Source organism: Lampetra planeri, chromosome 3, assembly GCF_965212315.1.
Source record: "Lampetra planeri chromosome 3, kcLamPlan1.2.h2, whole genome shotgun sequence".
In the NCBI taxonomy this organism is placed as follows: Eukaryota; Metazoa; Chordata; class Hyperoartia; order Petromyzontiformes; family Petromyzontidae; genus Lampetra; species Lampetra planeri.
In genome coordinates this window covers 24,412,084-24,438,847 of record NC_136109.1, presented here as the reverse complement: position 1 = coordinate 24,438,847, position 26,764 = coordinate 24,412,084, and the positions used below count along the sequence as shown (strand labels likewise).

The window sequence follows — 26,764 nt, the reverse complement described above, 5'->3', positions numbered from 1 at the left end:
TAAGAAGAATAATGCTGTTTAGCATAATTTATTTATCCAAATAAACATCGATGATTTGTATCGCAAAGAATGGGTTAACACACACCAGGGTGTTACTGGCTTGTTCACCCTGCAAAAATAGCCTCTTAAAAATTCTTGTCTGCAGTAAAAGCTTTCATCTTGCTCTCTAAAGCCGATTTACATACTGTGTGAACAAAGTGCATCTCGTCACTGTCCATACAAGATCTGTGGCTATACATAAATAATAAACCGTACAAATGAGTCCGTATTTACACGCATCGTCATATTATATTTCCATATGTAACATTTATATATACTTTATTATATAAAATATTTATATTAAATCTGTGTTGATGTGCCTTCGCAACAGTCGATTCTCTTATGGGACAAAGAAATGTTTAATGGTTAAAGAGTTCATGTCCTTGTGGTTATTTACTTCTATATACACATACAAGTGCATGTGTGTGTACATAACCTTAAAATTACAAAACCATTCTTTATGAAATAAAGCAAAGTCCAATCCTTTGTGTGGAGAAGCAGTACAAATGAGATTGTCATAATGCATCATGTCCCCACAACACTAATTCTTCTTGCTACTCCCGCACTTTCAATTCATTTTCCAGGAACGAGTCTCATTAATGAAAGCATCCAGCATGGATTTTCTTACGTTTTCGGTGCTGGCTTCTCCCTTTCCACTTGCATACAAATATAATAATACACAGACGCAAACAGCCATTACGTCAACATGAGGTTTGCAAATCATAATCGAGCACTTATCTAAAACTCTCCACAATTTCTGTATTGTAATGCGTATGTTGCCTTTATAAAACTGTGCCAGAATACAGACTATACATATTAGTTGTGTGTGGTATATGCCCTAACACTGCATTTTACAACACACACTTATCTAAGAATAGTTCATTTCACAAACTGGCTCCCCAGGTTTCTAAATTCCTTCATCACAATAACAAGTAAAAAAAACGTACTAAACAAGCCTTTGAAATAGTCACTTAAGCTGTACTTTGTATGTGCTGAGTAGACTTGTTTTTATACAGGAAGATACGTTCTTCTTGGAGTACACCTCTGATACTGCTACTTTACAGTAATTTTATTATCCTTCTAGGCTCTAGCCTAAGCCTCTAATGGGTTTCTTCATAAAATGAAATGTTAATATTACATACACACTGGCAGGAGTGGTTTATTTAGTGATTGCTAGTGAACACCTGGCACCTTTAATAAGTGATGGAAGCAACACCTTCAAAACTACTGCATTCGTTTTTTTAAACCCATTCATTTTTAAAACATTGCGTTTCTCTGATCGCGCACAGGTCTATGTTGAACAGCAACAGCAGAACACCTTTGCACGAAGGGTTTCAGTGTGGTGTGCTAATTCAATCACAGTAAAAAAAACAGCACTTTTGTCGAGACTCCGCGTAGAACCAGGCCAACTTCAGCCTGACGGTCGGCCAAAAAATATTCTTCTCCAGACAACTGGACCTCTAGACACTGCGATCCAACCTCAATCCACAATTTCCGTAGTCTGCACCACCATGCTTCAGCGCACGCTCAGCAATATTTCAAGCCAACATGGGCAGGACGTGATGAATTGACGGGAGTAGCAAGGTCCCCAGCCCTTGGCAAAGCTGATACGTATGCTGTTGGGATCGTAGGGTCCATTCTCGTGACGTGCCTGATGCTCCTGCAGCAGCATCGATTGCTGGAAGTCGAAAGCCCGTAGGGAATAGCCAGGAGGAACCTGCATGCCGTCAAATACAAACACACGAATGGGTTTATTTATTTTAAACTATTCACTTAAACATGTGAAAGTGTAAATGTGTTAGTCTGATTAGAAATAGAATGGAGGGTCAGTAGTGTACCTTCTTCATAGCAATTACATAAATATCTATCATATATAAAGGTTAAGATACAACAATGGCACATCAACACCGCTATCCAATTTTTTCATAATATGGCTCCAGTGTGTACATGTACAGCTCGTTTGGCAAGCCATGGAATAACGGCCTCCCTACGCCTTGTCAGTCATAGGGGTTATTGGACCATAGTTTTGCCATGCTGGTCAGTGCAGGTTGATGAAGGCGGGGATCACAGATGTGGAAGCATATCATCACAGCACAACAATGGATTTCGCTACACTGCCCTCTGCTGCCCAAAACAATAAAACGCCTGTTTTATGCAGTGGTCACCATCTAAGCACCATCCAGTTTCAACCTTGCTTAGCTTCTGAAATTTGATGGGACTGGGCACATTCCTGGTAATTTTAGATGTAGACTATGTGCACGTATGGTCGTCGAAATATGAAGACAAAGTTTTGCGGTGCGTGTCACCGTGAAATGTTACCTTGCGCACAACGGGATTGCGTGCACCAAGCCCATCCAGCGTGGGTGAATTGACGAAGAGTGGATGCTGGCTGCGATTGTAGCACCACACACCGTCTGCCTCCCGGCTGAGCAGCAACCCGTAGCCAATCTTGGCCCTGGTGCGGCTTGTCGACTCGCTGATGCCACCACCGCTGCCAGCTGATGAAGAAAAAGTGGGTGCAAAGCCACAGAGGTCATTATTGACTTATTTTGACCAATATTAAACAGCAGTTTAACGCGTAGGCTTACGCAACCAATATTATCGATAAATACAGGTTTTTGTGTTATATTGCGTAAATATATAATTGTGTCGTTAAACAGCAGTTCACTTTTAATTGCTTTAATATGGCCAGCTCACAGGAGCGGCGAATGTATTTTTTTGACAAAAATGTCTATGGTGATTTTAACTTTTTATTTTATTTGTAACGCTCGCAAAGCAGTGCAACCATTTACGTTTGAGAATGGACCCTGGAAATGGATATCATAGGGCTACCTCTGAAATCAATCCAAGTGACCTCTGGTCCACACAGTAGTGGACAGCACTTGCAGACCTGCTGTCAGACTGACAGTAATGTTTGATGTATGACAATCAAATTAATTGAAGAACCAGATATAATGTCATGGATTTTTTTTTTGTGCAATCATGGATGATTGGGCTGAGAATATCGACTCACTGCACATGAGAGCCCAGTTTAAGTGCAGGCGGTTGCCTGGATCCGAATCTAGGATCTTGTCGGTACCCACTCAGCGCTCTGACCGTTGAGCCATCCGGCCACCTAGGTGCTAATTATTTTTTAACAATCTAACGGTTTTGGAAAATGTGACCTACATATGATTACGATTAATTGAGTGGTGACTGTGGGCTGCATGGGGACATATTTTTCGATTGCTCAAGTGCGTTATAATTTTAAACAAAATGGACATTGTGCCAAGATACAAATATATAGGCACATAACAAGGCATCCCCTGGTGCTTTGGACGAATTTCTGTAAACATTTCTCCATGCCGAAATGGAAGCATGCTAGAGATATGGCCCAACTAATTGTTAAAATTTCCACAATGATTAAAGGGAAGTTTGTATGAATATATTTAAACAAGAAAAACAATAACAGCAGTTATAGTGACCACACAGTTTTCAATTGCGGTCATATGTATTTATAAATAATTTCGAAACATACGTAGCCAATAGCCAACGGTGTTAATCGGAAGTGCAATTCAAACAAACTTAGACTCGCAAAAAAAATACTAAATAAAACATCACAATGAAGTGATAGAGATGTTGATATTTGTAGGGATTAGTGTTTACAGTTTCCTCGACAACACACATGAGCTTCCATCTGTAAGTAAATAAAAGTGCAAGAGTCGCTGCTGAGACACAGCACTGAGACCCAAAATCCACTGCTGGGTCTTAGAAACTGTTGCTTGTGGTTGGAAAATCAGCGACGATAATAATCTTAAAACAAATGCAGAGCATATCTGAGAAAACGAAACATTTATTGCGCCTGGATAGACATTTTGAGAGCAAAAAAAATCAGAGCTACAGTGTTATTTTTGTCAGTTAAAACTGAAAAAAACTGTTCACTCAAATTTCAGCCATGGAGAAATAGATCACACGAAAAATGGCATTCATAGGAACAGCAACACCACATATGGCTGTAGCAGCTCATGCAATGCACACAGCATTCTCATTCGTGTGCATGCTTTACGTTGGCAAAAGAAGAAAAAAATTACCCTTTGGTTCTTTCGGTAAAGTCACGTAGAAAGAGAAAATAAGCAATTAAATAACAGCATACGACGTAACGATTACAACGCAAGCAATCATCATCACGTACAAAAACCGATCAAACAAAACCTAGTAAACTAAACTTAGAAATATTACATTATATTTCTAAGTTTACTAGGTTTTTTCTCTCTTTTTTTTGCAGAACCCCTGTAAATGATAGCACAAATTTCGCATTAAAAGCACGTAAATATTTACGCGCTTATTTATTCGTAGATCTATATTGGTTTGTGACCAAAAATAGTTGACCGTCAAACTACAAGATCATTTTCGTCAATTACAGTCAGAAGCAATGCTAAAAACGTCTCTTCCCCCCCCCGCACCAAAATAATCCTCTCACTCCCATTAAAGCCTTATCGGGTTGACAGCGAGGGTTGGCGTGAAGCACAGGGTGTTTACGCAGCAGTGTCTGGCTTTACCAATTCCACCAGCCCGGTTGCCGTGGCTCGCCGTCAGTTGGCTTAGGCAAAGCCCGTCACCGTGGGGGAGGTCGTAGAAGACAGCCACTGAGGCGTCGCCCACGGGGTACAGGCGCCCGACTCGAGATCGGTGTTCCCAGTACGCTACGTGGCACCAGCAGGGCTGCTTCATGGCATCCGGTGACAGGCTCTGGTCTGGAAGAGAGGGAGGGAGGGAGGTGAAAAAAAACAACTTAAACAAGTCAAAACAGCAATCCTAATAAAGTTAATAACAAGTGTTTTCCATATATTTATTATCATTGAACAATAACTTGGGAAGCCAAGTGAAAACCTGTTGACATGTATTATTGTGCGTGGGAAATGTTTTCAAATGAATTGTTTTTTATTTTGTGTTTTTGTGGATTTGCTTATATGAGATTTGTTCATATGAGTTTCAGATTTGCATATGCGGCTAAGACATTGGCAAACTAACTGTGCAAATCTTACGGCCTTTGATGTACACATTAGAGTATGCAGAGCTTTGGGAGAAATTTTTGCAGGCTTTCAATTGCAGAGCATTCATCACAGCAACAATGGTACGAGCAAAAGTAATCATGCCTGTGCTTCCAAAAGCAGATCATTCACTTGTAGAGTTGTAATTTCTCAATTACGTTACATACAATATACATTCACTCCGATTATGAAGTGTTTCTCCAAACATGAATGTTAATGTATGACAAGGTGTCAATTTGTATATTTTTTACAAATTTAACTTAAGATTTTACGTTAAAGAAAACACAAACAATTCTCATGAAACAGCTTTGAAACAAATTATTCAAACGGCTACAATTCATAAAGCAAACCTGTACAATCTGTTTGTTTTAAAAATACAGCATTTACCGATAATGTTTGTCTACCCATTCATAAATACATGAACGTGTCTTTCAACCCTCCCCACCCCCAAACTCTCCAGGGACTTCTGCCTTCCATTAAGACATTCCTTCATGGATCTTTCATTTGATTCTTCTCTCTCACTGCCTCTATCATCCTCGGTCTCTCTATTTCTCTCCCTCTCCCCCGTAATCTGAGACCAGAGTCGGCCAGAGGCCCATTAATATCTGACATGCCACAGCCCTAGCAGAGACCTTAGAAAAACACGGGACCTCTATACAGTACCTCGCCCAGCCAACCAAAAACCATTTGCCCAGCTAAATGCATTTTAACTTCAAAACTGGAAACAGAAATTGGACAGGAAAGGCAGCAGAAGCCAGACTTAGTCAAAATTATTAATATTTGAACAGTCCCATCTGATTGTCATCTACTAATATCAACAACTCACTTCTGTGTATGTATATTAAATATTCTCCCTTAAAAATAAAACAGTATTTGAATGAATATATGGATATATAAAACATATTGCAAGCACTACATTGAACATTGTTAGACTGACATTCAATATGTTCATATACAATGTGATTAGATTTAAAGTTATATTCCGCAAACAGACCATGTAGAATCAGAAATAATATTTTGAGAACAAAATTAACGTACTGAATTTGTCCAGTGCTTGTTAAATTTAAACCATACCGAGATTAGAATCAGAATCTTTTTTATCCTGGAGAAATAAGATGAGCTATAAAGCTATTTTTCACAGATGTCAAGTAGGGGCAAGTCAGAAAGTTACAGCAAACAATACAAAATACGACTGGAGTGCAAAGGATGGGAAAGATGTATTCACAAAGTCAATGAAAGCCATATAATGGGGCTAATTTCCAACCATGTTTGTGGTATTATATTTGGAACTGCCAAGAAAATAATAAATGTTTGTAAATTAACTAAACTAATATATATTTTAAAGTACAAATTTAGTTAAGAAAATCACTCCACCCTTCTCTTGTTCCACCTCATCGTCTGCCTTCCATGATTTCCCTCGGCCTGCATTTCCTTGCCGTGTTTTTCAGTTGTGGGCTTTTAATGAAAATGTTATTGTTAAAGCATTTGTATTTTTATTTTGCAGCATATCCACATGCCTAAATAATGTTTACTATCACATCACAATGCCAACTATGACATGTGGATCAAAAATATATACACCGATAGTGGAAGAAAAGCTGATGTGTACAAACGTGGAAATAGATGCTACGATTATACTGAGCGTCAGAAAGAGGACCACACGGCAGACAGAAAAGGCAAATGAGTCCTCATATCGATTGAGAAAAATAATTGAGCCATGGCATGACACAATGCAAAAGTCTATGATGGCCAATTGACGATATTGGTGATGGAATGCCAGTCAAAGGAAACAAGAGTGATGATAGGAGTTCATATGCAGGAATTGAATGGGCTGTGGTATCAGGGAACCGTAAGATATGGTGAGAGTGAGGCCTTCATTCAGCAGTAGGCAATCACTGATGATGATGGCATCTACTCTATTCTGACAATTTGTTTTTTAAAGCATTCACTTTAGTAGGACGTATGTAGCTATTGGGAGGCAAACTTTTAAGGCTCAAAACAGGGTGACATGAAAATACCATCTATTTGAAGACTTCAAAACAACAACTGAATATATTGTTTGACATTTTAAAGATCAAAATACCAATGCATTTTTACAATTCTGTAATAGGTTTTCCATCCAGATTATGAGGCAATATGCTTACATTTTTAGTTTACACCACACAAAGTACTGTTTAGAAGTAAAGTTGGCTGTACAAAGATGTGCACAAAGAAACACACAAAACGCATTTCCAAATGGACACACGTGGACAGACGTGCACAGAAAATCCAACATTTATTTGAGAGTTCTGAGTTTTGATGCAAGCTTGCTGTAACTGTTATGATTATAGATATATGATTGTATATACACTTATGTAATCTGCGACACACTGCAGGGGATTGAAAAAGTTTCTCGGACTGCAAACCGCAATCCACAGAAGGGGGCAGACTAATGGGGAGCTGCATGAATGGAACTGCAGGGAAATGCTGATGTGGTTTGTTGAGCAGAAAAATATTTTGCATTCTTTAGACTTGGATATCAAGTCCAAAATATGCAAATAATCCTATATTATAGACCCATATGGCAGATTTGCACCATTTAGGTCTAAGAAAATGTTTAACTCATACTCCGCAAATTTTATCGCGGATTAAATCATCCCTAAGCCTCATGCTAATCTTCCACTTTAAATATGAAAAATGTTCATGGACCAATCGAATCCTGTAGCAAATTCCTCCTGAAATCGTCGTGGTGTGCCGCAGATTACAGGATCTGCGATATTGCCCCGCCATATCAACGACGATTATTGGATTTCTGCAGAATATTCAAAAACACACACACACATTCATGCATTCTCACAAACACATGACTTTGTGGGTACAAAGCAACAAGGTGTTTTGCCATGAATAAAAATTACGTATTTGTCACTCATGTCTAAAAACTATCGAGATCTGAACAATTGTATTGATAACCTGTGTGGTAAGTTGTGGTGAGTGGCCTCAGGATTTTGTAGTTCCATGAAGTGTTCTTAGATAGACGAATAGACATAATATTTCTCAGACACGGTAGTAAATAACCTAAAAGGAGTAAACGTTGATAGTGAAGTCTAAAAATGTGTTAAAATACAGAAAATAAGCAAGCAACCGCCTGATGAAGAGAGCAGCTCAAATATGTTACATGCAAGCACGCCTAGCTGACCTTTGCCATCTGTTTTCAGACCATTAATTTTCATTAGCTACGCTTGCAGAGCCATGCCATTTAATAGGTGGGGGTGTTAGATGGGTATTTGTTTTAAGGGAGCCTTTTGGGAAATACCACTAAATATCTGAGGTTGTTACGACTTAAAAGGGATTCTTTCCAATACCAGTTTCCAACACTGCCCGATAGATATTACATGAACATTCTACATTTGCAATACACGATTCAACTGCAATGAAGAGGGTAAATATGTACTGTATATACAGTATGTTACAGTTCTAAACAGATATGTTGATACAGCGTTGGTCAACAGTTTTACAGCCTACAACAACAAAAAAATAATTTATGTGATTTTCTTCAACTGTTGTTATTGGAATTCCACTTTAAGTTATGTGTTCCTTTTGTCAGTCCACTTCCTGCTTGCCATGGCCTGATCCACTAAGTTTCTCTGGACTTAAGTGGTCATTAATACGAGCCTGGAAAATAATGATTTGAAATGTACGACTAGCAAATACTGCTTTCCTGCAACAGGATATGTTTTCTCAACACGACTTCCTATTTAATAGAAATCTCCAAATTAGTTTTCAACAACTCTCGCCCGAAAAACTTTTTGAGTATCAACAAGTTTATGCTGTCAAACAACTTTGTATGTTTTTACAACACACACTATTCGTTCAGTGTTCTGTTTTCTTCGAGTGTTTTGTAGAATATTATTAACAAGTGACTTGTGCAATTCACGGACAGCCATTTCCCCCAGCTTGATTTTCTTTTTCTTAAACAAAGTGGAAATAATAGCAACTACCAAAACAAATCACATTTAGCATATACAGGCACAGTACATTAGAGCAAATTAAACATAAACCATTATTGAATTGTTACATGCCTCGTGTGATAGCTCCTATTTTTTTACCACGATACAGAATTGACCCACTTTTCCTTCTCTCCTCTCCAGGCAAAGTCAAACACACGACTGCAGATTGTTGCTTATGGTACATTGTACCTTCACATCTGCAGTAATATTTTTGGTTAAATCCATCCACTGCTGGATTAGAGTCTCCTCAAGCCATGCAGGTCGTGGGGGTTATTTGACCATACTTCATCACACTCGTTAGCACAGGTTGGTGAATGCAGGGAGTATATTTGAGCATTGTAGAGCACAATTGCATTTGCTGAACAGCACTCTGATGACAACATTGTGTCACAATAGCCTACAACACCTGTGTTGTGCACGGTGGTCACCAATAAGGACTATCCAAGCTCAACTCTGCTGAGCTGCCAAAGTCTTATGCGATCGGCCACATTTTAGGTGATTAGGTCATAGACAAGCATATTTATTATGGAGCTGAAATGAGCAATTCCTTCTTTGAGGCAAGTCAACCAGCTCCATTCTTTAAAAAGCATTTATTTGAAAAATATGTACATAAAAGTCGAAGCACCCGTACCGAATTTCCTGAAGGACCACAGGGTGCTAGGCTGCACTTGTTTCTTGGCCCTGTAAGCGAAGGGGGTGGTTTTTCATGCCCTCCACTATTCATTCCTTCCCAAATGTTCGCAGCATCAGGTATTCATTTCAGTTCTAAAAGGCCTAAAGGGGCCCTTGCTGGGTACAGTGGCTGGACTCCAACCTGGGTAAACTGATGTGGAAGTTCAATAAAATATCTGGTCCAACCAAGTTTTATATTATTCTACACTCTCCAGGAACCAACACATCATCAACAACATGCCAATGCAACACAAGTCAGTTTTGTTTTCAAGATTGGCAGACACCTAGAGGTCATAGATGTTGGGGATTAACAGTTAAGCTATGTCTAATCACATAAAAGATATGTATTTAATGTTTGCGGCACATTTTGCAGATACATTATTTGAGGCGTCATATGCTGCATGTTTCTTGCCAATATTGTGGTATTTTACTAATTACCAGCTTAGCACAATAAATTACTCGTGTATACAGTTAAGGCTAATAAAGTCACATTTTGCAGATTTATCTCCAATATGACCAAGTTGTATTAAATCGCTTTACTGTAAAGCTTGGGATTTTCAGGTGTTTACCTTTTCTGTGCTTTCAAATGCATTTTTAAAACAGTAAATATGTTCTATTATTTAATGACGAAAATCAAGTGATCGGATTCTTTGTTTCAGATGGTTTTAGTACTCTGAAAGACAGCATCTTACTGTATTTGCACAAAACAATAAAACATAGTTTCATTATTTACACTATGATCACTAAACAAGCATAAACTTAAACATCTCTCCACATTAAAATGTCCATTCCAAAATGTTACTAACTGGACAAATCGGCAAGCAAGCTCGACATTATAAAAGCAACTTTACAAGTTCTTTGAACACGATTTTATAACTGAAAATGTTTATGACTATGCAATAAAAGATAAATGTATCCTGCAAATACCACAAGAAGAATTCAATAACCTCTACAAGCAGAGGAGAGGCAAAGGTTGCTGCTGACCAGGGGCCTCCCGTTGGTGACGAAAGTACAATAAAGCAGTTGTTGCTGGACTAAATCTGGAAGGATGTAATTTCGCAGATACAAACCAGAACCATAAAAAAGTGGAGCGGGTAGAATGTAGGGAAGAGGATGGTGGTGGTTGGGAGAAAAGGCAGGATGAAGGGGGGGGTAATTGCTGGCTTTAACAGAAGAATGTTTACTTTAGCCGGTAATGGGGTTTCAGGAGGGCGGGGTGCATAGGGCTGGGGGTAGGGTTCAGGAATCTTATCTCTAACCCTCAATTTACGTTAAAAGTGTGCTCCAAAGTCCCCTTTCTAAGTCCCTCTTTCCTATCTAATCACTAAACACACACCAACTCAGGTTTCAAGTCCTACTCTGTAAAATCGCAAAAAAGATTGCACGGTCTACAATGCAAATGCAATGTTTTCCCTAATGCTAAAACAGTTAAACAGGTTTTCATATTTTAAGATTTTCCGTTGTCTAAAATTATCACAAAAATTACTTAAAAAACCAAGCCACAGATGTCATAAATGTGCATGTTGCAACGCATTACAACCGCAATACAGTACTTGTGGACGATAGGAAATTAATTTAACTAAAACAAATTTACATGCAAAATAAGCAGTAATGGGTTTTTTTTGCTGTTGTTGTTGCACACCCATTTAGATAAGGTAATTTCTTCACAAACACGTAAATTCTTAGCAAGGCACGGTTACTACACCCGCCATCTTGCACCGTGGTTAACAGCAGAGCCCCCAAAAGAGACTGGGCCTGGCCTCTGCCTGGCCTGACCAAGGCGAGCAAGGGGTGTGGATTAGTGCTGAACAAACAGAGTTCACCCCCCCCAAACCCAAAAGCTGAAGCCATTAGGCTCCATGTCTGAAGGCCGTGGTGACTGGCTGAGAGGTTGATTTGGTAGGGGGCGGAGGGCGAAGGAGAAGGGAGGGGAATAAGCTTGGCAGGAAAGCAAAGACCTCAATGGAGTGAGGCAGGAGTTTGGGGGATGGGAGGGTCAGCGGAGCATTGCTCGCATGCTGTGATTAAGGCCAAAGTAATCAAATGCCACTACCACCCACCTTCAGCCCACTGAAGATTACGTGATGCACATTGTACAGTAGTATTGTTGTACATTTTTCAATTTGAAGGCAGACCAATAAGACACTTTTAAGACTCTCCGGTCATGGATATCACTACATGCCATTTATTTAAACCAGCAACCATTAAAGTCTACTGTACATGCATCTAACTTCAAAAGTACTTGAATAACGTGCATTAACTTCTGACCTAAAGAAGAGACCTTGCATTCACTAATGCAAGTTAACTTTACTTTTACAGGCAAAAATAACTGGATGCAAAAGTAAATGTCCTATTTTTTCTTAATTGCTCCATTATAACAAATGCACATAAATGCATTCCAAGCTTAGATGGTGGATAGCCTAGACAGACATTCTCAATTGAACATAAAAGTTCTCACTATAAAATCTAAGCATTGTAAAATGCAACTAAACTATAAGAATGCAAGATTAAAACAATGTGTGTGGGGGTGGGTAGTATGGTGGTAGTACAAGAACATAAATTTTGTCACTAGTCATATTTCTTGCAGATTTACAAATACATTCATATAACATGCTTCGTCACATTTTTGCTTCAAGATAAATTAAAAAACAAGGCATTACAAACAAAAATTCGTAAACCAAACCTTGGCCCACAGGAACATAGCGATTTGTGCACATAAGACCCTATAATTTTCCATGGGGCGGCCACCTTTCTGCGTTCCTGATCATTAATTAAAAGGCACAATCTCAAGTCAAACCTGAAAGGAATTCATACCATGAGGCCACAGGCCGTACAGGCAAGAACTGCTAATTCTGCTTTCTCGCTCCCAACCCCACTCTATTTCTCTGGTTTCAAATTACGGGATAAACTAAGGGGTGGCAGTGATAGTCAAGCAGTTGGTTTTATCCACACCCGAACAAACCATGGCAGATGCGGACAACTGATGCGCAAATGGAAAATTTAAAACTCTCCAAAATACGTCCGTGGTCATCCAGAACAGACCGTACAATATGTAACGACGCAATTCTCGATCCACAAATACAAAGGAGACATTACAGCGATACACTGCACTGCTCCTGACGCGGTTATCTGGCTTGACCCACCTGAATGTGAAATTATAGTTGCTACTCAGCATTTACATCAGCCGTACGAAAGAAGAAGAAGTTGGTTTTATGGCAGCGACAAAGCTCTCCTTCGCAGTGTGCCCCAAATTACCCCATGCTCCTGTATCAGATGAAGTCCTGCATGCAATTTGAATTTTTTTGTTGGGGAGGGCAAGTAGGAAGCCTAGTTGTGGATGTGGGAGGAAGGGAACTGGATGGGGGAGGAGGGTAGGGGTTTTGAGGTCTGGAGGAGGTTATTAAGACCGAAAGCCATCGTAAAAATCACTGCACGCGATGGGAAGAAGCAAGGCAAGGCAGAATGAAAGAAGGGGGTGGGGGGAATTAGGCAAGGCGAACTCGTAAACCAGACTCATGCCAAACGGGAATTACAGACGACTTGTAAAAAACGAAAGTCACACCGGCACAATAGACAGCATAAATTGAAATATGTTAAGTCTCTTAACAGCGGAAAAGTGGTCATTAATGCGATTTTATACAATAGTTGATTATTGACTGCTTGATAAACTGAAAAATGGAACGTGATATTTGGAAAACACCGAATGAAAAACGTTATTCAAATAAATAATATTTCTGAACTTGCATTTTCTATTTGACCTTTGAAGTGGAATATGTATGATGCTTATAGGTGACATTTGGTGTTAAATAATGACTAATAATGCTTGTAAGACCTTGAGGGGGTAAGTCTGTGTTCATGATGGACTGAGAGACATTTCTGGCTTGAAGTTACTTTGCACGGCATGGTCTGTTTAGAGGAGGGGGTTGCAGTTTAAACTTGAACAGGAGCCAGGAAGGCTGTTCCCTGAGGGTGTGCGTGTGCTGTGTTGGGGAGGGGGGTGCTGGTGGAAAGGATTGGGGTTGTGTGGGGAGGGGAAGAGTGACAAGGCGAGAACAACACAGGCAAAGCAAAGGGAGAGCAAGGGAAAAGGAAAAAAATATATATGGCTAAAAAAAACAAAAAATAGTGGCGCAGACCAGGAATGTGCAAGGGTGCCAGTGCTACCCATTCAATGGTCTTGTGCAAACGGCAGCAAACCTTTAAAGCAGGCACAATTGTCGAAAACGCCAAAACTTTCCACAGAAAAGTCATGTGACAAAACTGATCCCGCACGACCAGGCAAGGCGACAGGATGGAAGTACTCTAGCCTCATTGTTTCCGCAAGCCGCTTTTCCCGTTCAAATCCCCAAGGGAATGGTGGGAGGAGTACTGAGACCATGCGATTGTACCAACCAGAAACTGCTGTCTTCACTTTATCAAGTTAGTCATGGACCCAAGAGAGAATTGGACCGAAAATTCTATACACACAGTAGGCCACACCAGTTTCCTACCTTAAAGCATTTCCTAAATATGAATGAATCACCCCTGAAAGTTGGCAATCAGCATGAGTATTTTTTTTTCAAAATGAAAGCACACAGAGACTGCCAATATCATTTGGTGCCACTTAGTTAATCCTGTCGCACAATCTGTAGTGAGAAGTCATTTTAGGTCTGCAGTGTAAATTAACCCACGGAATATTAAGCCAAGTATGACCAACCTCATTCACGCACCCTGCCATGAAACTAATGCCTCATACACACGGGACTGCATTACCATGTGCTTATACTTAAGCGCTTTAGCAAACCATTTTTAGCCAACAAGGTTAACGTACACACATTTTTTTCTAAGTGCTTTAAATGCTGATCTAGTCCCAACAAGTGTTAACAGTTTAAATCATTCTGCTCCATTATAGTTAAATGTGGACTGCAAAACAAAGTACTGCGAACAACTGTCACCCTATATATTACAGCCGAATTCAACTTCAACTACTTTACTTTAATCATCCACCACTTATTGCAGGCTGGCATGTGGCATGTTGAACTGTATAATGTGCAGTTTACAGTTAATTTTACAATTAAAAACTTGAGTTTCACTGAAGTGTACTTCGCTGCAAGACCTTCACTTTTGCGTGTTAGAGGCATATATTACATGCGTCCTATTGTTTATGTAAGGTGTAACGTTTATCTAAACTCGCATTACCAAAAACTGTTCTTTTTAGCAGACATGTAAATATTTAATTACCGTGTGTGTAAAACTTGTAGTGAATCTGCTATAATTATATTCAATATAATCTGTATAATTGTAAGAAAATACTCAAAACCATGCAGATTGACTATCAAATTTCACAAACGAGTTAAACTTAAACCTTTGCAACATCTTACATGCGCAAATGAAACAAGTATTTATTTCAGCAATGAAGTATTTTTTGGCAGAATTATAATCTCCAATATCCTGATGATACACCGCCCTTTTCATTTACTAAGTGGTAGTTCTAATTTTCAACTTCATTTCCTTTACTTAGAATTAGGCTGAACACGTTAAACATAATGTATCCTGCAAAGTAGATCTACTTTTTTAAATATATATAATAAAGGTAAAAATGATTTATATAAATTTTCAAACTTTTGTGCTCAGGGTCATTTACAAATGTGGGATTTTGGACATATCACAGCATACCCTGGGCTACTTTTGTTAATGTAGTAAAAATATATTTTATCTGCCTTAAATAATTTAATTTTTACCTACGTGACTTTACCGAAAGAACCAAAGAGTATGGATTCCTGCAGTCACGAAAGCTTCCAATCTAGATTGCCTTAAAGAAATTGCCCTGCAGTCTTTCGTAATGCCTACAGACTATGCCCAAGCTGCTAAAATGGAATAATAGATCCTATGCAAACTGAATCAATGGAAAGTCCTCCAACGCCTAGTCTATCCTGCTAACTAATATGAAGGGCAAAAACACGGCACAATTTCAAGTGCAAAAAAAAACCTAAGAACATAAAATAGATTGAGTAAATTGGTGCTTTCAACGTTTCTTCATTACTTTGTCTTCCAAAGCACATCATTTTGCAAACGATAAAGGACTCTGGTTCTCCATTCATTCGTCTCAGACTTTACAACTGTAGGTCATAAACCCTTCACTCACACACAGCATGAAATCTGTGTTATCCACTCCCTTCTGCCATTTATTAACTGGAGATTTTTGCACTGTTTTTGACTGCTCCTACTGACATTATCATTCCTGGTTTATTCATTACACCCGTTTCACACCTAACTGTTAAACCATGTCCAGTCACCATAAACTCAAATTGATTAAACTATGTATAAGCTTCACTTTGGAATGAGAATTATACTAGTATGGTAACACCAGCTGAGCCAACAAAGTACGGCCCACGTGTTCAATGTGTTTCAGTTATAATTCACTCAACACTATACTTTAATACATGTATACTAACTTAAAAAAATAGTTCAACACTGATAGCACAATGCTCGAGGTAGTTTGCAAAAGTGGACAAAACCTTGACTATATTTGTAGCTTCATCACACGAATATGCAAGAATAACCAATTCTGTACATGTTCAAAGGAAGCAGTGTTGCACACACACCGCACGAAGACACCCCAAACTCTAGAAAGAAATTACACAAAAACGCACATACACCCAAACTGGTTGCAAGCCCCTCCCTTAACCAGACGCATGAAAGGTATGCGCGGGCGATTACAGGTAACCATCACCTGCTGTCCTTGTAATTACATGGCATGAGGGCGCCACGGCAATTATCTGTCCATCATCTTACTCTTGACACAATCCGGTTGTCTTCATTCCTCATCTCTCTTGCCTTCTCTTCAAACACGACGACGACTACTTATATTCTATCTCAGTGCTGTACTACTCTATCTTAACTACTCTATCTTAAAACTGTACTGAACGCGGTCTGAGCTGTCTTTCTTGTACACGTCAGGAAAAGCAGAAGGAAAAGTAAATGTAATTTATTAATTAATCCTTCTTGCAACCTCTCAACTCAACTTCACTTGCAGTAATCGGAGAGGGCATTTCATTGCCTCAGGAAAATGTGGTTTAAAACGCATACCCACAGCTTCCATGAAGTGCTATGCGGGTATGTCTGTACGTCTCAAAAATGCACAGCTACAAGCTGATATAGGCATAAGATAAAGAGAAGCATGAGGTGTACCATTCTCAATTATAATGCATCATTGTTTTTGTACGAGCTGCAGACATTTTGGATGTGCCAGATATTAAAAACTCTATCCATATCGACGCAATCCGATTCGAACAACCCATGCACGTGATTTGTATGTTAGATGCTTACCAGAAAACTGTGGTGGACTTTGTGAAGCTCCTGTTTCTGTAGATGAAGTCGTCGATTCAGAGAGATCTGTAAAATTAAACAAGATATAAAGCTTTGTAAAAAGTGATAACCAGGTATATGACGTAATGTCATTCTGTAGAAAAACAAGCAGTTATGAAATCATGAGGGGCAACAAACATTAACTCGACACATTCAACACTTGAACGGAAAGCAAGGTTTACGAATAAGACGATTAATTTAGAAAAAAAGTATAAGAAGCAAGTTTCGAATATAGAATGCATTTATATAAATGTTTCCATCAACATCAGGATGGATGTTCTTCATCACGTGTCTATCGTTCTAAAACAAACGGTGCTTAACTGCGTTGTGTTGGATTAGGAGATTGGAACATTTGGAGCAGTTGAGAGAAGAGGCGAGGTTGGGAAGAGGATGACTTCACTGAACTTACCCGTAGATTTACTCTGCTCCACCAGAGGGAAACGTGAGTAGGGAGGTGGGGGTGATTCTGTTAAAATGGTTGACAAAAACACATTTTAGAATGGAATATTAAACCACGTTTGCTTCACCAATAACACTTTTTTTCTAGCATAAAATAACACAATCAAGAGTACGCTTATAACGCATAAACTAAAACAGTAAAATACTCAAAGAATCACACTAAACGTGGCAACCACAGATACAGTGGAATATCAACAACTTTATATGGATGTGCACAGAAGGAATTTCCAACGGGCTGAAAAAACCCCCAAACTTAACCCACAAAGCAAGTGAAAATTAGCTGGTAATGATAAGTGATAACGACCATAAGAGCTGACCACATACAAGAGGCAGAAAAAGGGATTATTGGGCATTTATCAGTCTGCCGTCTGTGGCTCTATTTTATATATTTTTTTGCTTAGCCTTGTTTATTCCACGCAAGAGCCAGACAGGCGGGAGAGAAGCATTAACCAAAACAGCCCGCTTTGTTATTCTTTGTGTTTGCTCTGCGTTTGTTGCGGGCAGTCCAAGGGGCAAAAGAGATTTCGGTCTCTCCCCAGATAAACAAAAGTCTCGGCTGGCGCCAGGCATGTATGCGCAAGTCTCTACTAATCGCTCAAACCCGACGTTTCCCTCCGCCTCCCGCCCACCCTTATCCCCAAACCCCACCCCCTCGCTAGGCCTCTCGCGCACAGCACGTTTCATGCCAAGTTCCCACCATTCCACCAACCCCAAAAAGAGAATCGGGGCTCAGGTATTTAAACACTCAGATCACCAAAAAAAACGTTGAAATTCGGTCTCGTGGGTACACCGTAAAGGCACTGTACAATCACAGAATTTGTTTTGGAGGGGAGGGGGAATGCCCGCTGGTGGAGGTTTTTTTGGCCAAGTGCTTGCATTTGACAAAAAAAGTTGTGGAAAGTTGTATTTACTACCGACGCTGGTGTAGCCATGTGAGCCACAGTTACACTTCGCTATAATTGAGGCGTCTTGATGCAACTGGACTCGCACCAACACGCCCCTGTTTCAAATGCAACGTGCTGTTAAGTCCCAGGCAAGACCCACCCATCTCACCCTGATGTTCAAAGAGCAATAAATAAAATGATAAGGTAGCGAGGAGACATTAAAAGGACAGCGTATGATTTTGTTTTTCTTCCATCAGATGACAAAAATGGTGATAGCTATGATTAAAAGAAAATGTGAACTCCAACAGGAAAGCAGTGTACAGTTATGCCCGAATATATACAGTACGATAATGGATTTTGGTTTGATGCCGGTTATGAAAGTGCATAACAATATTGGGCCAAAATATAAAACACCTGGATAACAACCGTTAGGAATATGTATGTGTTACGAAATATGCATGTGTATTACACACTACACACATCCAGTCTCTTAGCAGAGCTAAATAGCCTCACACCAGGGATTATATTTTATATACTATTTTGAGACTCATCACTTTAACGAGGAAATTCTGCATAACATTGATTCAGAAATTGAACATTTTAAATTGGAACCTGATACAGGGTTAGAAAGTAGATTTTTAAATATACATATACTGTATTTATAGAATGTTCTTTTGGACGTTTCATTTTCACAAACCATAAAGTTAAAGCTTAAGATGCAGTTCAACGTGTGTTTATCTGAATGAACGCCTTCATTCATTTTGCAAATCTTTATGAAGTAGTGTAAGTGAAATAACATATATGCTTATGAAAAAGTGCAAATCATCATAATACCTTGGTTGTGTTACAAACACACATGATTAATTTTAAGCATACTGTATTGCTATAAAACTTATCAGCCCTGGTTGGCAAACACATATTTGCACTGCAAAGGTTGTACAATTATATAATACTTTGTGATCCTAAGACCTTTCCCCAATCTCTATTGCAGTCATACTTTTGCATAACTTGCAATTGACCAAAATCTCCCAATCCATGATGCGGTAAATGCATCTAAAGTTAAATTATTGACGTGTGAAAGCTGCTGAACAATGCCCCATCCTCATTCTACATCTGCACATTGTTAATCCACTGCTAGATGAGGGCCTGCCAACCCCGTGCGGGTTGTGGGGGTATTTGACCATACTTCACCATACTGGTGAGGGTTGAAGATGGTGAGCATAAACCTGGAAGCATGGAATACAAGACAACTGATTTTGCTGTAATGTCCTTCGCTGCCCACCACGTAACCCGACAAAGCTAACAATCTGTTTTTGCATGGTGATCACCCACCCAAACACAATCCAAGCTCAACTTTGCTTAATTTTCGAGATCTGGTGAGATTGGGCTCATTCTGGGCGATTCTGTCATACGCAATCATTAAATTGCCAATTTATTTAATGCCAATGTCGTCGTCCTCTTCGTCTCCAGAAAGGTCCTACATCATGATGTGTGGTTAATACCATTAATGAATGAGTGGGATGTCAGAGGAAACCAGAGTACCTGGAGAAAACTAAAAAAAACATACAAAAAAGGAAAACATTCAGCACTGCCATCCCCTGACCACAACTAAAAGCCCCATGCCTAATACACCTAGCAAATACTGGCAGTAGCCCATCCAAATAACCAGGCAAAACTCAGCTTAGCTTCAAATGTCTGACAACACCAGTATATTTTAGCACGATTTGGTCATAGACATTTGCCTGCATAGTCCACCAGAGGCCAATAAAAAGGCCCAACGAACCTACAGCAATTCCTCTTGTAAGATTTTACACCATAGGTTATGCCAAGATAAAATCACCTTTTCCAAAACGAGCCTAACACATTTGTCCAAAATCGTATCTGAACTCATCTTTCCCATTATTTTACCTTCTTACTTTTAGACTAAAGGCACGAGGCAGCACAGAAAAAAACAATACGTCTGTGGCATTTACACAACTTTAAACGTTGGATAACCGGACCATTTACAAATGTCGCACATTTTTTCATGTTCACATTTGCGTTGTCCGATTAAAAATATGAATGTCTCGTTAGCAAACAAGGCACACGTGATATTTGTCTGTCCTACACGCTACAAAACACGCTGCAGAGTGTTTATTAAAACTATTTGTAACAAACTTTAAACACAATTGATGCATCGCAAAGGTGCGACCTGGCAGCACAACCCTACAGTTACACAAGAAATTCTTGGGAAAGTTTTCTTTGGCATGTCGCTTTGAACCCAAACGCCTCACTGGGTAAGCAAATACTTTGCCTTTCATACCTGCTGAGAGCATCCTATATTTGGGTTTCTGTGGTTGTGAACAACCTAGCAGACTTACATATGCACAAATACAGCTGATATATAGAAAACAGTATGAGTAACACCAAATAAGATTTCTGCACACATTTACAATTTCAGTCGTCATTTGAGGTATTGCTTTGCACACAATTGTTCCCCGTTGCTTACTAGATTACAATAAATTGGATTTCAGAAACCAAATGTATGGGTATATTTTTTTAAACTATCGTTAATAATAAAAAAATACAATATAGGCTGGCACGATACAATCTTACTTTTGACAATTACTAAAATGAATAATACCAGAGCTAAATTTTGATTTAAAGCTTTCGTGACTGCAGGGATTAATATTATTGGTTCTTTCGGTAAAGTCACGTAGAAGGGAAATAATAAAATAATCAAACAATTAAATTCTCACGACGTTTCGACTGCAACACAAGCAATCATCATCAGGTGTGAAATCCACAGCAAGAAAATTTGAAAAAAGTGGATTTCACACCTGATGATGATTGCTTGTGTTGCAGTCGAAACGTCGTGAGAATTTTATTGTTTTATATTTTTAATATTTTATTATTTCCCTTCTACGTGACTTTACCAAAAGAACCAATAATATGAATACCAGAACTGTTTCAAATGTATCTTTAGTACCATAACGATGTATGTAATGTTGCTTTTTTTGCATCATCTTCTTCTCCCCCCCCCCCCCTTACAACTTGTGGGGTTTTCCCGCAGGTGTCTCGTACGTAGTAAAACCCGACTATCGTATAAATCAACTCACTCGGTCAAATAACGAGCTGAATCCAATTTTATATGACGCACTCATGACAAAAGCAGTAAAAAAAAATGTGTAACAACCCCACTGCACCATGCACTGTGTGATCAATCTATTGGATGGGCCGGTTGTTGCTCCCTCTCTTCTGCTGGCCAGTTTCAAATTCCCCCTTAGCCCACTCTCTTGCAGCCACAAGTTCAAAGCCAAATACCACACTCCTCTTCTCGATAATGAATCGTTGTTGTTATCCATTGTATTCACAGTGAAAGCAGACGACTGAAACTTGTTTTTATACCATTTCGAGGTGAAGATAATTGTTTCTGCACCCCTCAAGAGTTGTAATGGTTTAAAAAAAATCAAAACAGTATAGCCTATTGACAGTATAGCCCATTTTCAATCTCATATCACCTTTATAAAAAACAAAGGACTCGTTAGAACGCCACGAACAGAAGCACCAAAAAAATCCCTTATTAATAACCACTGCGCGCACACACACACACCGTTCATGGTTATGCTTGCCTCTGCTACAGCCTCCACTGCCATTACAATTGTACACCAACTCCAAGAAACAGCCTTAAATCTCCAAAGGCACGTGAGTGAACTTGGATCATCTACAACGTGGATAAAAGCCTTTTACCTAATTACCCAGAACGAGATTGATCTCGTCAGATTTAGGAAAGGTAAGCAGAGTTAAGTCCTGGATAGTGCTTGGATGGGTGACCACCACGCACAACAGGTTGTAATAGGTGTGCTACGAGATGGTCAGCAGATTTGCGACTGTGGTCATCCATAAGAGACCATACAATATATAACGACGCAATGCCCGATCCACAAATACGAAGGTAGACATTGCAGCGATGATACAAAGCACTGCTGACTGATGTGGTTATCTGGACTTGACCACCAGAATGTGAAATTGTAGTTTTTGCTCTGCATCTACGTCAGCCGTATGAAAGAAGCAGCAGCAAATGGCCTGTGCAAAAGAGATGCAAACGTTGATGCTCGAAACATTCACTCAACCTGCACTGACCAGCAGAGTAAACTCTGATCAAATAACCCTAAAGGCCCGCACAATGTAATAAAACCTTAGTCTGTGCATATAAATAACAAATCCTTTTGTATATTTGCAATGAGAAGCGGACGAACCAGAGCTGCCAGCTCAGTATTGAAAAACCAACTTGGAAATACTGTGCTTGTCATTCAGACGCTGGTAAGGGTTAGGGCTGGGGGTTAGAGGTTAAGACTGAGGTTAGGGGATAGGGTTAAGGGCTAAGTTTACGGGTTGGGATATAATTACGGTGGTGTTGGGGTTTGGGTAAGCGCTCGGGTTAGGGGCAGTGTCAAGAACAATGTTAAGGTGACGGCTAATGTTAGGACTGCGTTTATGGACAAGGGCAAGTCCAGGATTAGAAACGAAGTTATAGTTACGAATGGGATTAAGGATAGAATTATATTTATTATAACAAGCTTGAGGCTATGTTAAACGTTGGGTATAGATGGGACAGAAATTAAAAAGGTTAGGGCTAGATTTATGGCTAACGGTTTAGCCTGGTATAACATCAGGGTTAGGAGTTAACATTTTCAGCCAATTGGGTCAAGCTCGCATACTTAAGCGTTATTTTGAAAAAAAAAATGACATTTCTGGAAACGAAGTTCAACATCCATTTTACCGATGCGGTGGTGTTAATTCCCCCCCCCCCCCTGTCACAGCCCTTGGCTCCAGTTTCCCGATGCCCTCGAAGTCCCCATGGCCCCGAAGCACTTGTGCCCCCATGCCCCATTTAACCGAGCCCTGTGTCTCCGATGTCCATGACCCCCCCCCCCGTCTATGCCATGCGGCTGCCGTGCGTGCAATCTGTGCCCCCCATGTCCCCGCTTCCAATGACCCGTGGTCTGTCTCATGTGCTAGGTTTGTGTGACCCGTGGTCGTCTCATGTGCTAGGTGTGCATGTCCCGTGGTCTGTCACATGTGCTAGGTTTGTGTGTCCCGTGGTCTGTCTCATGTGCTAGGTTTGTGTGACCCGTGGTCTGTCTCATGTGCTAGGTTTGTGTGTCCCGTGGTCTGTCTCATGTGCTAGGTTTGTGTGTCCCGTGGTCTGTCTCATGTGCTAGGTTTGTGTGTCCCGTGGTCTGTCTCATGTGCTAGGTTTGTGTGTCCCGTGGTCTGTCTCATGTGCTAGGTTTGTGTGTCCCGTGGTCTGTCTCATGTGCTAGGTTTGTGTGTCCCGTGGTCTGTCTCATGTGCTAGGTTTGTGTGACCCGTGGTCGTCTCATGTGCTAGGTTTGTGTGTCCCGTGGTCTGTCTCATGTGCTAGGTTTGTGTGTCCCGTAGTCGTCTCATGTGCTAGGTTTGTGTGTCCCGTGGTCGTCTCATGTGCTAGGTTTGTGTGTCCCGTGGTCTGTCTCATGTGCTAGGTTTGTGTGTCCCGTGGTCTGTCTCATGTGCTAGGTTTGTGTGACCCGTGGTCTGTCTCATGTGCTAGGTTTGTGTGTCCCATGGTCGTCTCATGTGCTAGGTTTGTGTGACCCGTGGTCGTCTCATGTGCTATGTTTGTGTGTCCCGTGGTCTGTCTCATGTGCTAGGTTTGTGTGTCCCGTGGTCTGACTCATGTGCTAGGTTTGTGTGACCCGTGGTCTGTCTCATGTGCTCGGTTTGTGTGTCCCGTGGTCTGTCTCATGTGCTAGGTTTGTGTGTCCCGTGGTCTGTCTCATGTGCTAGGTTTGTGTGACCCGTGGTCGTCTCATGTGCTACGTTTGTGTGTCCCGTGGTCTGTCTCATGTGCTAGGTTTGTGTGACCCGTGGTCTGTCTCATGTGCTACGTTTGTGTGTCCCGTGCCTGTGGGCCCTCCCACCCGGTCTCACCTGGCCCGCACAGCCTGCTCAGGTGGTAGGGGTTACAGCACACAGAGTCGCCCTCGACGTGGCCATGCTGTCCGCACACGCTCAGCCTCTTCATCTCGGCCGTGTGCCGCACCTCGGGCCAGCGGAACAGCCGGCAGAGCAACACGTGCGGCGGCGGTAGCGGGAGACCACAGTCGGCGTCCGTGACCGAGGGGCCTCCTCCTCCGAGACGGGGCGACGAGCGGGTGGCCGAACCCTCGACCGGCACGAGCACGCAGGCCGTGCGGGCCCCTCCACGGCTCTCCACGGCCTGCAGCAGCGCCTCCAGCTGCTTCTCCTTGAGGCGCTTGAGCAAGGCGTGCGTGAGCGCTTTGTAGGCAGAGCAAGCGGCTCCGTCGTCCCTTCCTTCTCCTCCGCCGCCGCCGCCACCGTCCTCCTCCTCCTCGTCGTCGTCCTCTTCGTCTCCGCGTCCACGGCGTCTTCGCGTTTCGGTCGCCTCCTCGCACCTCATGCTCGACGACAACGCCGACAGCAGCAGGGACGACGGGGGAGACGACGGGGACGAGGACGACGACGGGGACGACGACGAGGCTGCGGAGGCTCGGCCACGCCACAGTCGCCGGACGAGGCCCGAACGCCGGGAGCGGAACATGCGAGGAGGCGAGGCCGGGGGGGCGGCCGGGGAGGAGGTCGGGGGGGCCGGGGACGAGGCCGGGAAGGCCGGGGAGAGGGCCGGGGAGGAGGCCGAGGACGAGGCCGGGCGGGCGGGCGGCCCTAGCGTCCCTAGCGGCCCTGGCGGCGGCGCGACCGCGGCCCGGCGGGGGCAGGGCGGCGGGGCCCGCGGGCATGGGGCACCATCCAGACCTCCGGGGCCCCGACGAATGGCGACGAGCGTCTGGGTCGCACCACCCCCGCCGCTCCTCCTCCCCTCCAAGCCGCCTCGGGCTCCGACCGCCCCCCCCGGCGGTGGTGGAGGAGGCAGCGACAGCAGCAGCCCCCCCGGGGCCTCGTGGGGGGCACAGAGCTCGCTGACCTGACCCCCCCCCCTACCCCACCACCTTATCACAAGCTCGGACACCCACTCACTTCTAGCCCGGAGCCTAACCTCTACTCCAATGCCTGAAGCCGACACACGAATCTGCCTCGGTACTAATTCTTATGCCGATTCTAATTACCAGCCCTTCTTACCAAAACATTAGCGGGTAATCTAGCTACCAAGCAGACTATGCTGTTATCTTTGCAAAGAATGTTAACCTGACCAACACTCCAACCTTAAGTTAACCCACCCGGCCCCTTGACGCCGACTACAACCGCAGTTCAGCTCCACGCCGTGACTTTAATTCCTCTTAGCCCCGACGACTTCTTAGCCCTTCTTACCAAAACATTAGCGGGTAATCTAGCTACCAAGCAGACTATTGCAAAGAATGTTAACCTTACCAAGACTCCAACCTGAGGTTAACCCAACTCGTAACGCAGATAACCTTTACCCGGATTCGAACCTCTCTCACTGCCGCCCCAAGGCCCCCCACGTGCACGAACCTCCCGGGGCGGATTTATAAGTGACCATAAGCTAACAATGCTAAATAAACTAATCTACTAAAAAAAAACCTCGTGAAAATTGTTGCATATAAAGTAAGTTGCCGTATTACGGAGTAACACAAATGGGGGTTGTGGCTAAAATGAAAAAAACTGCCAGCGGCTTCGGCCGTGTCGCTATCGCTTGCTAACTCGCATGGTAAAGCACCGATGATGTTAGTTAGAACGCATTAATTAAAACTAACGAGGCACTGACCACTCGAGGCATTAAGGTCACGATGAGGAGCTCTCTACGACCAGCAGGGCATTTATAAGGCGGCGGTGGAGGAGGAGGAGGCGGCGAACGTCGCTAGCGGAAAAGAATAACGTAAATAAAACATTAATTTAACCCCCTCACTAAAAAATAATTTTACCCCGAATCGATGCAAACTTTTCGGAAAAAAAACTACCCCTGGAAGAAAGAAAAAAACGACATCAAAGATAACAACGATGATATTCTAACTATAATAATAACAATACTAATGGTTAAATGGGAACAAGCGGAGCACGGGACGAGAGCAGTCGCGTGCGTGCGATCCCGCGAGTGTGCGCGTGGGGGGGGAGGGGCGGGGGGGTGGGGGCGGAGCCACGGGGCTGTGGGGGCGGAGCCACGGGGCTGTGGGGGCGGGGCCACGGGGTGTGGGGGCGGAGCCACGGGGCTGTGGGGGCGGAGCCACGGAGTGTGGGGGCGGAGCCACGGTAGTGTGGGCGGAGCCACAGGGTGTGGGGCGGAGCCACGGGGTGTGGGGGCGGAGCCACGGGGGCGTGGTCTTGTTTTAAAGGGGACGTGACCTACGGGGTAAGTGAGGGGAGGGGGGCTTTAACCCCCCTCCCTTCA

General features: G+C 42.1%; 1 protein-coding gene across 1 annotated transcript; it reads right to left on the bottom strand.

Moving 5' to 3' along the window:
• LOC144742054 (mothers against decapentaplegic homolog 6-like) lies at nt 1–26,465 on the bottom strand. Its single transcript, XM_078624559.1, has 6 exons — nt 24,373–26,465; nt 17,484–17,540; nt 17,036–17,101; nt 4,578–4,772; nt 2,359–2,537; nt 1–1,756 (listed from the first exon to the last, which is right to left on the bottom strand). Exons 1-6 carry the CDS (start codon nt 25,001–25,003, stop codon nt 1,556–1,558), a joined length of 1,329 nt encoding a protein of 442 aa, XP_078480685.1. The 5' UTR covers nt 25,004–26,465; the 3' UTR covers nt 1–1,555.
• Nucleotides 26,466–26,764: the final 299 nt, after the last annotated feature.

Bases quoted from the DNA above. Each gene is read 5' to 3' on its own strand.
- LOC144742054 (XM_078624559.1), bottom strand. From the start codon at position 25,003: ATGTTCCGCTCCCGGCGTTCGGGCCTCGTCCGGCGACTGTGGCGTGGC. The intron at 17,541-24,372 runs GTGAGACCGGGT...CCATTTTAACAG, and splicing joins GAGCAGGCTGTGCGGGCCAG to AATCACCCCCACCTCCCTAC. The intron at 17,102-17,483 runs GTAAGTTCAGTG...TTAATTTTACAG, and splicing joins GGAGCAGAGTAAATCTACGG to ATCTCTCTGAATCGACGACT.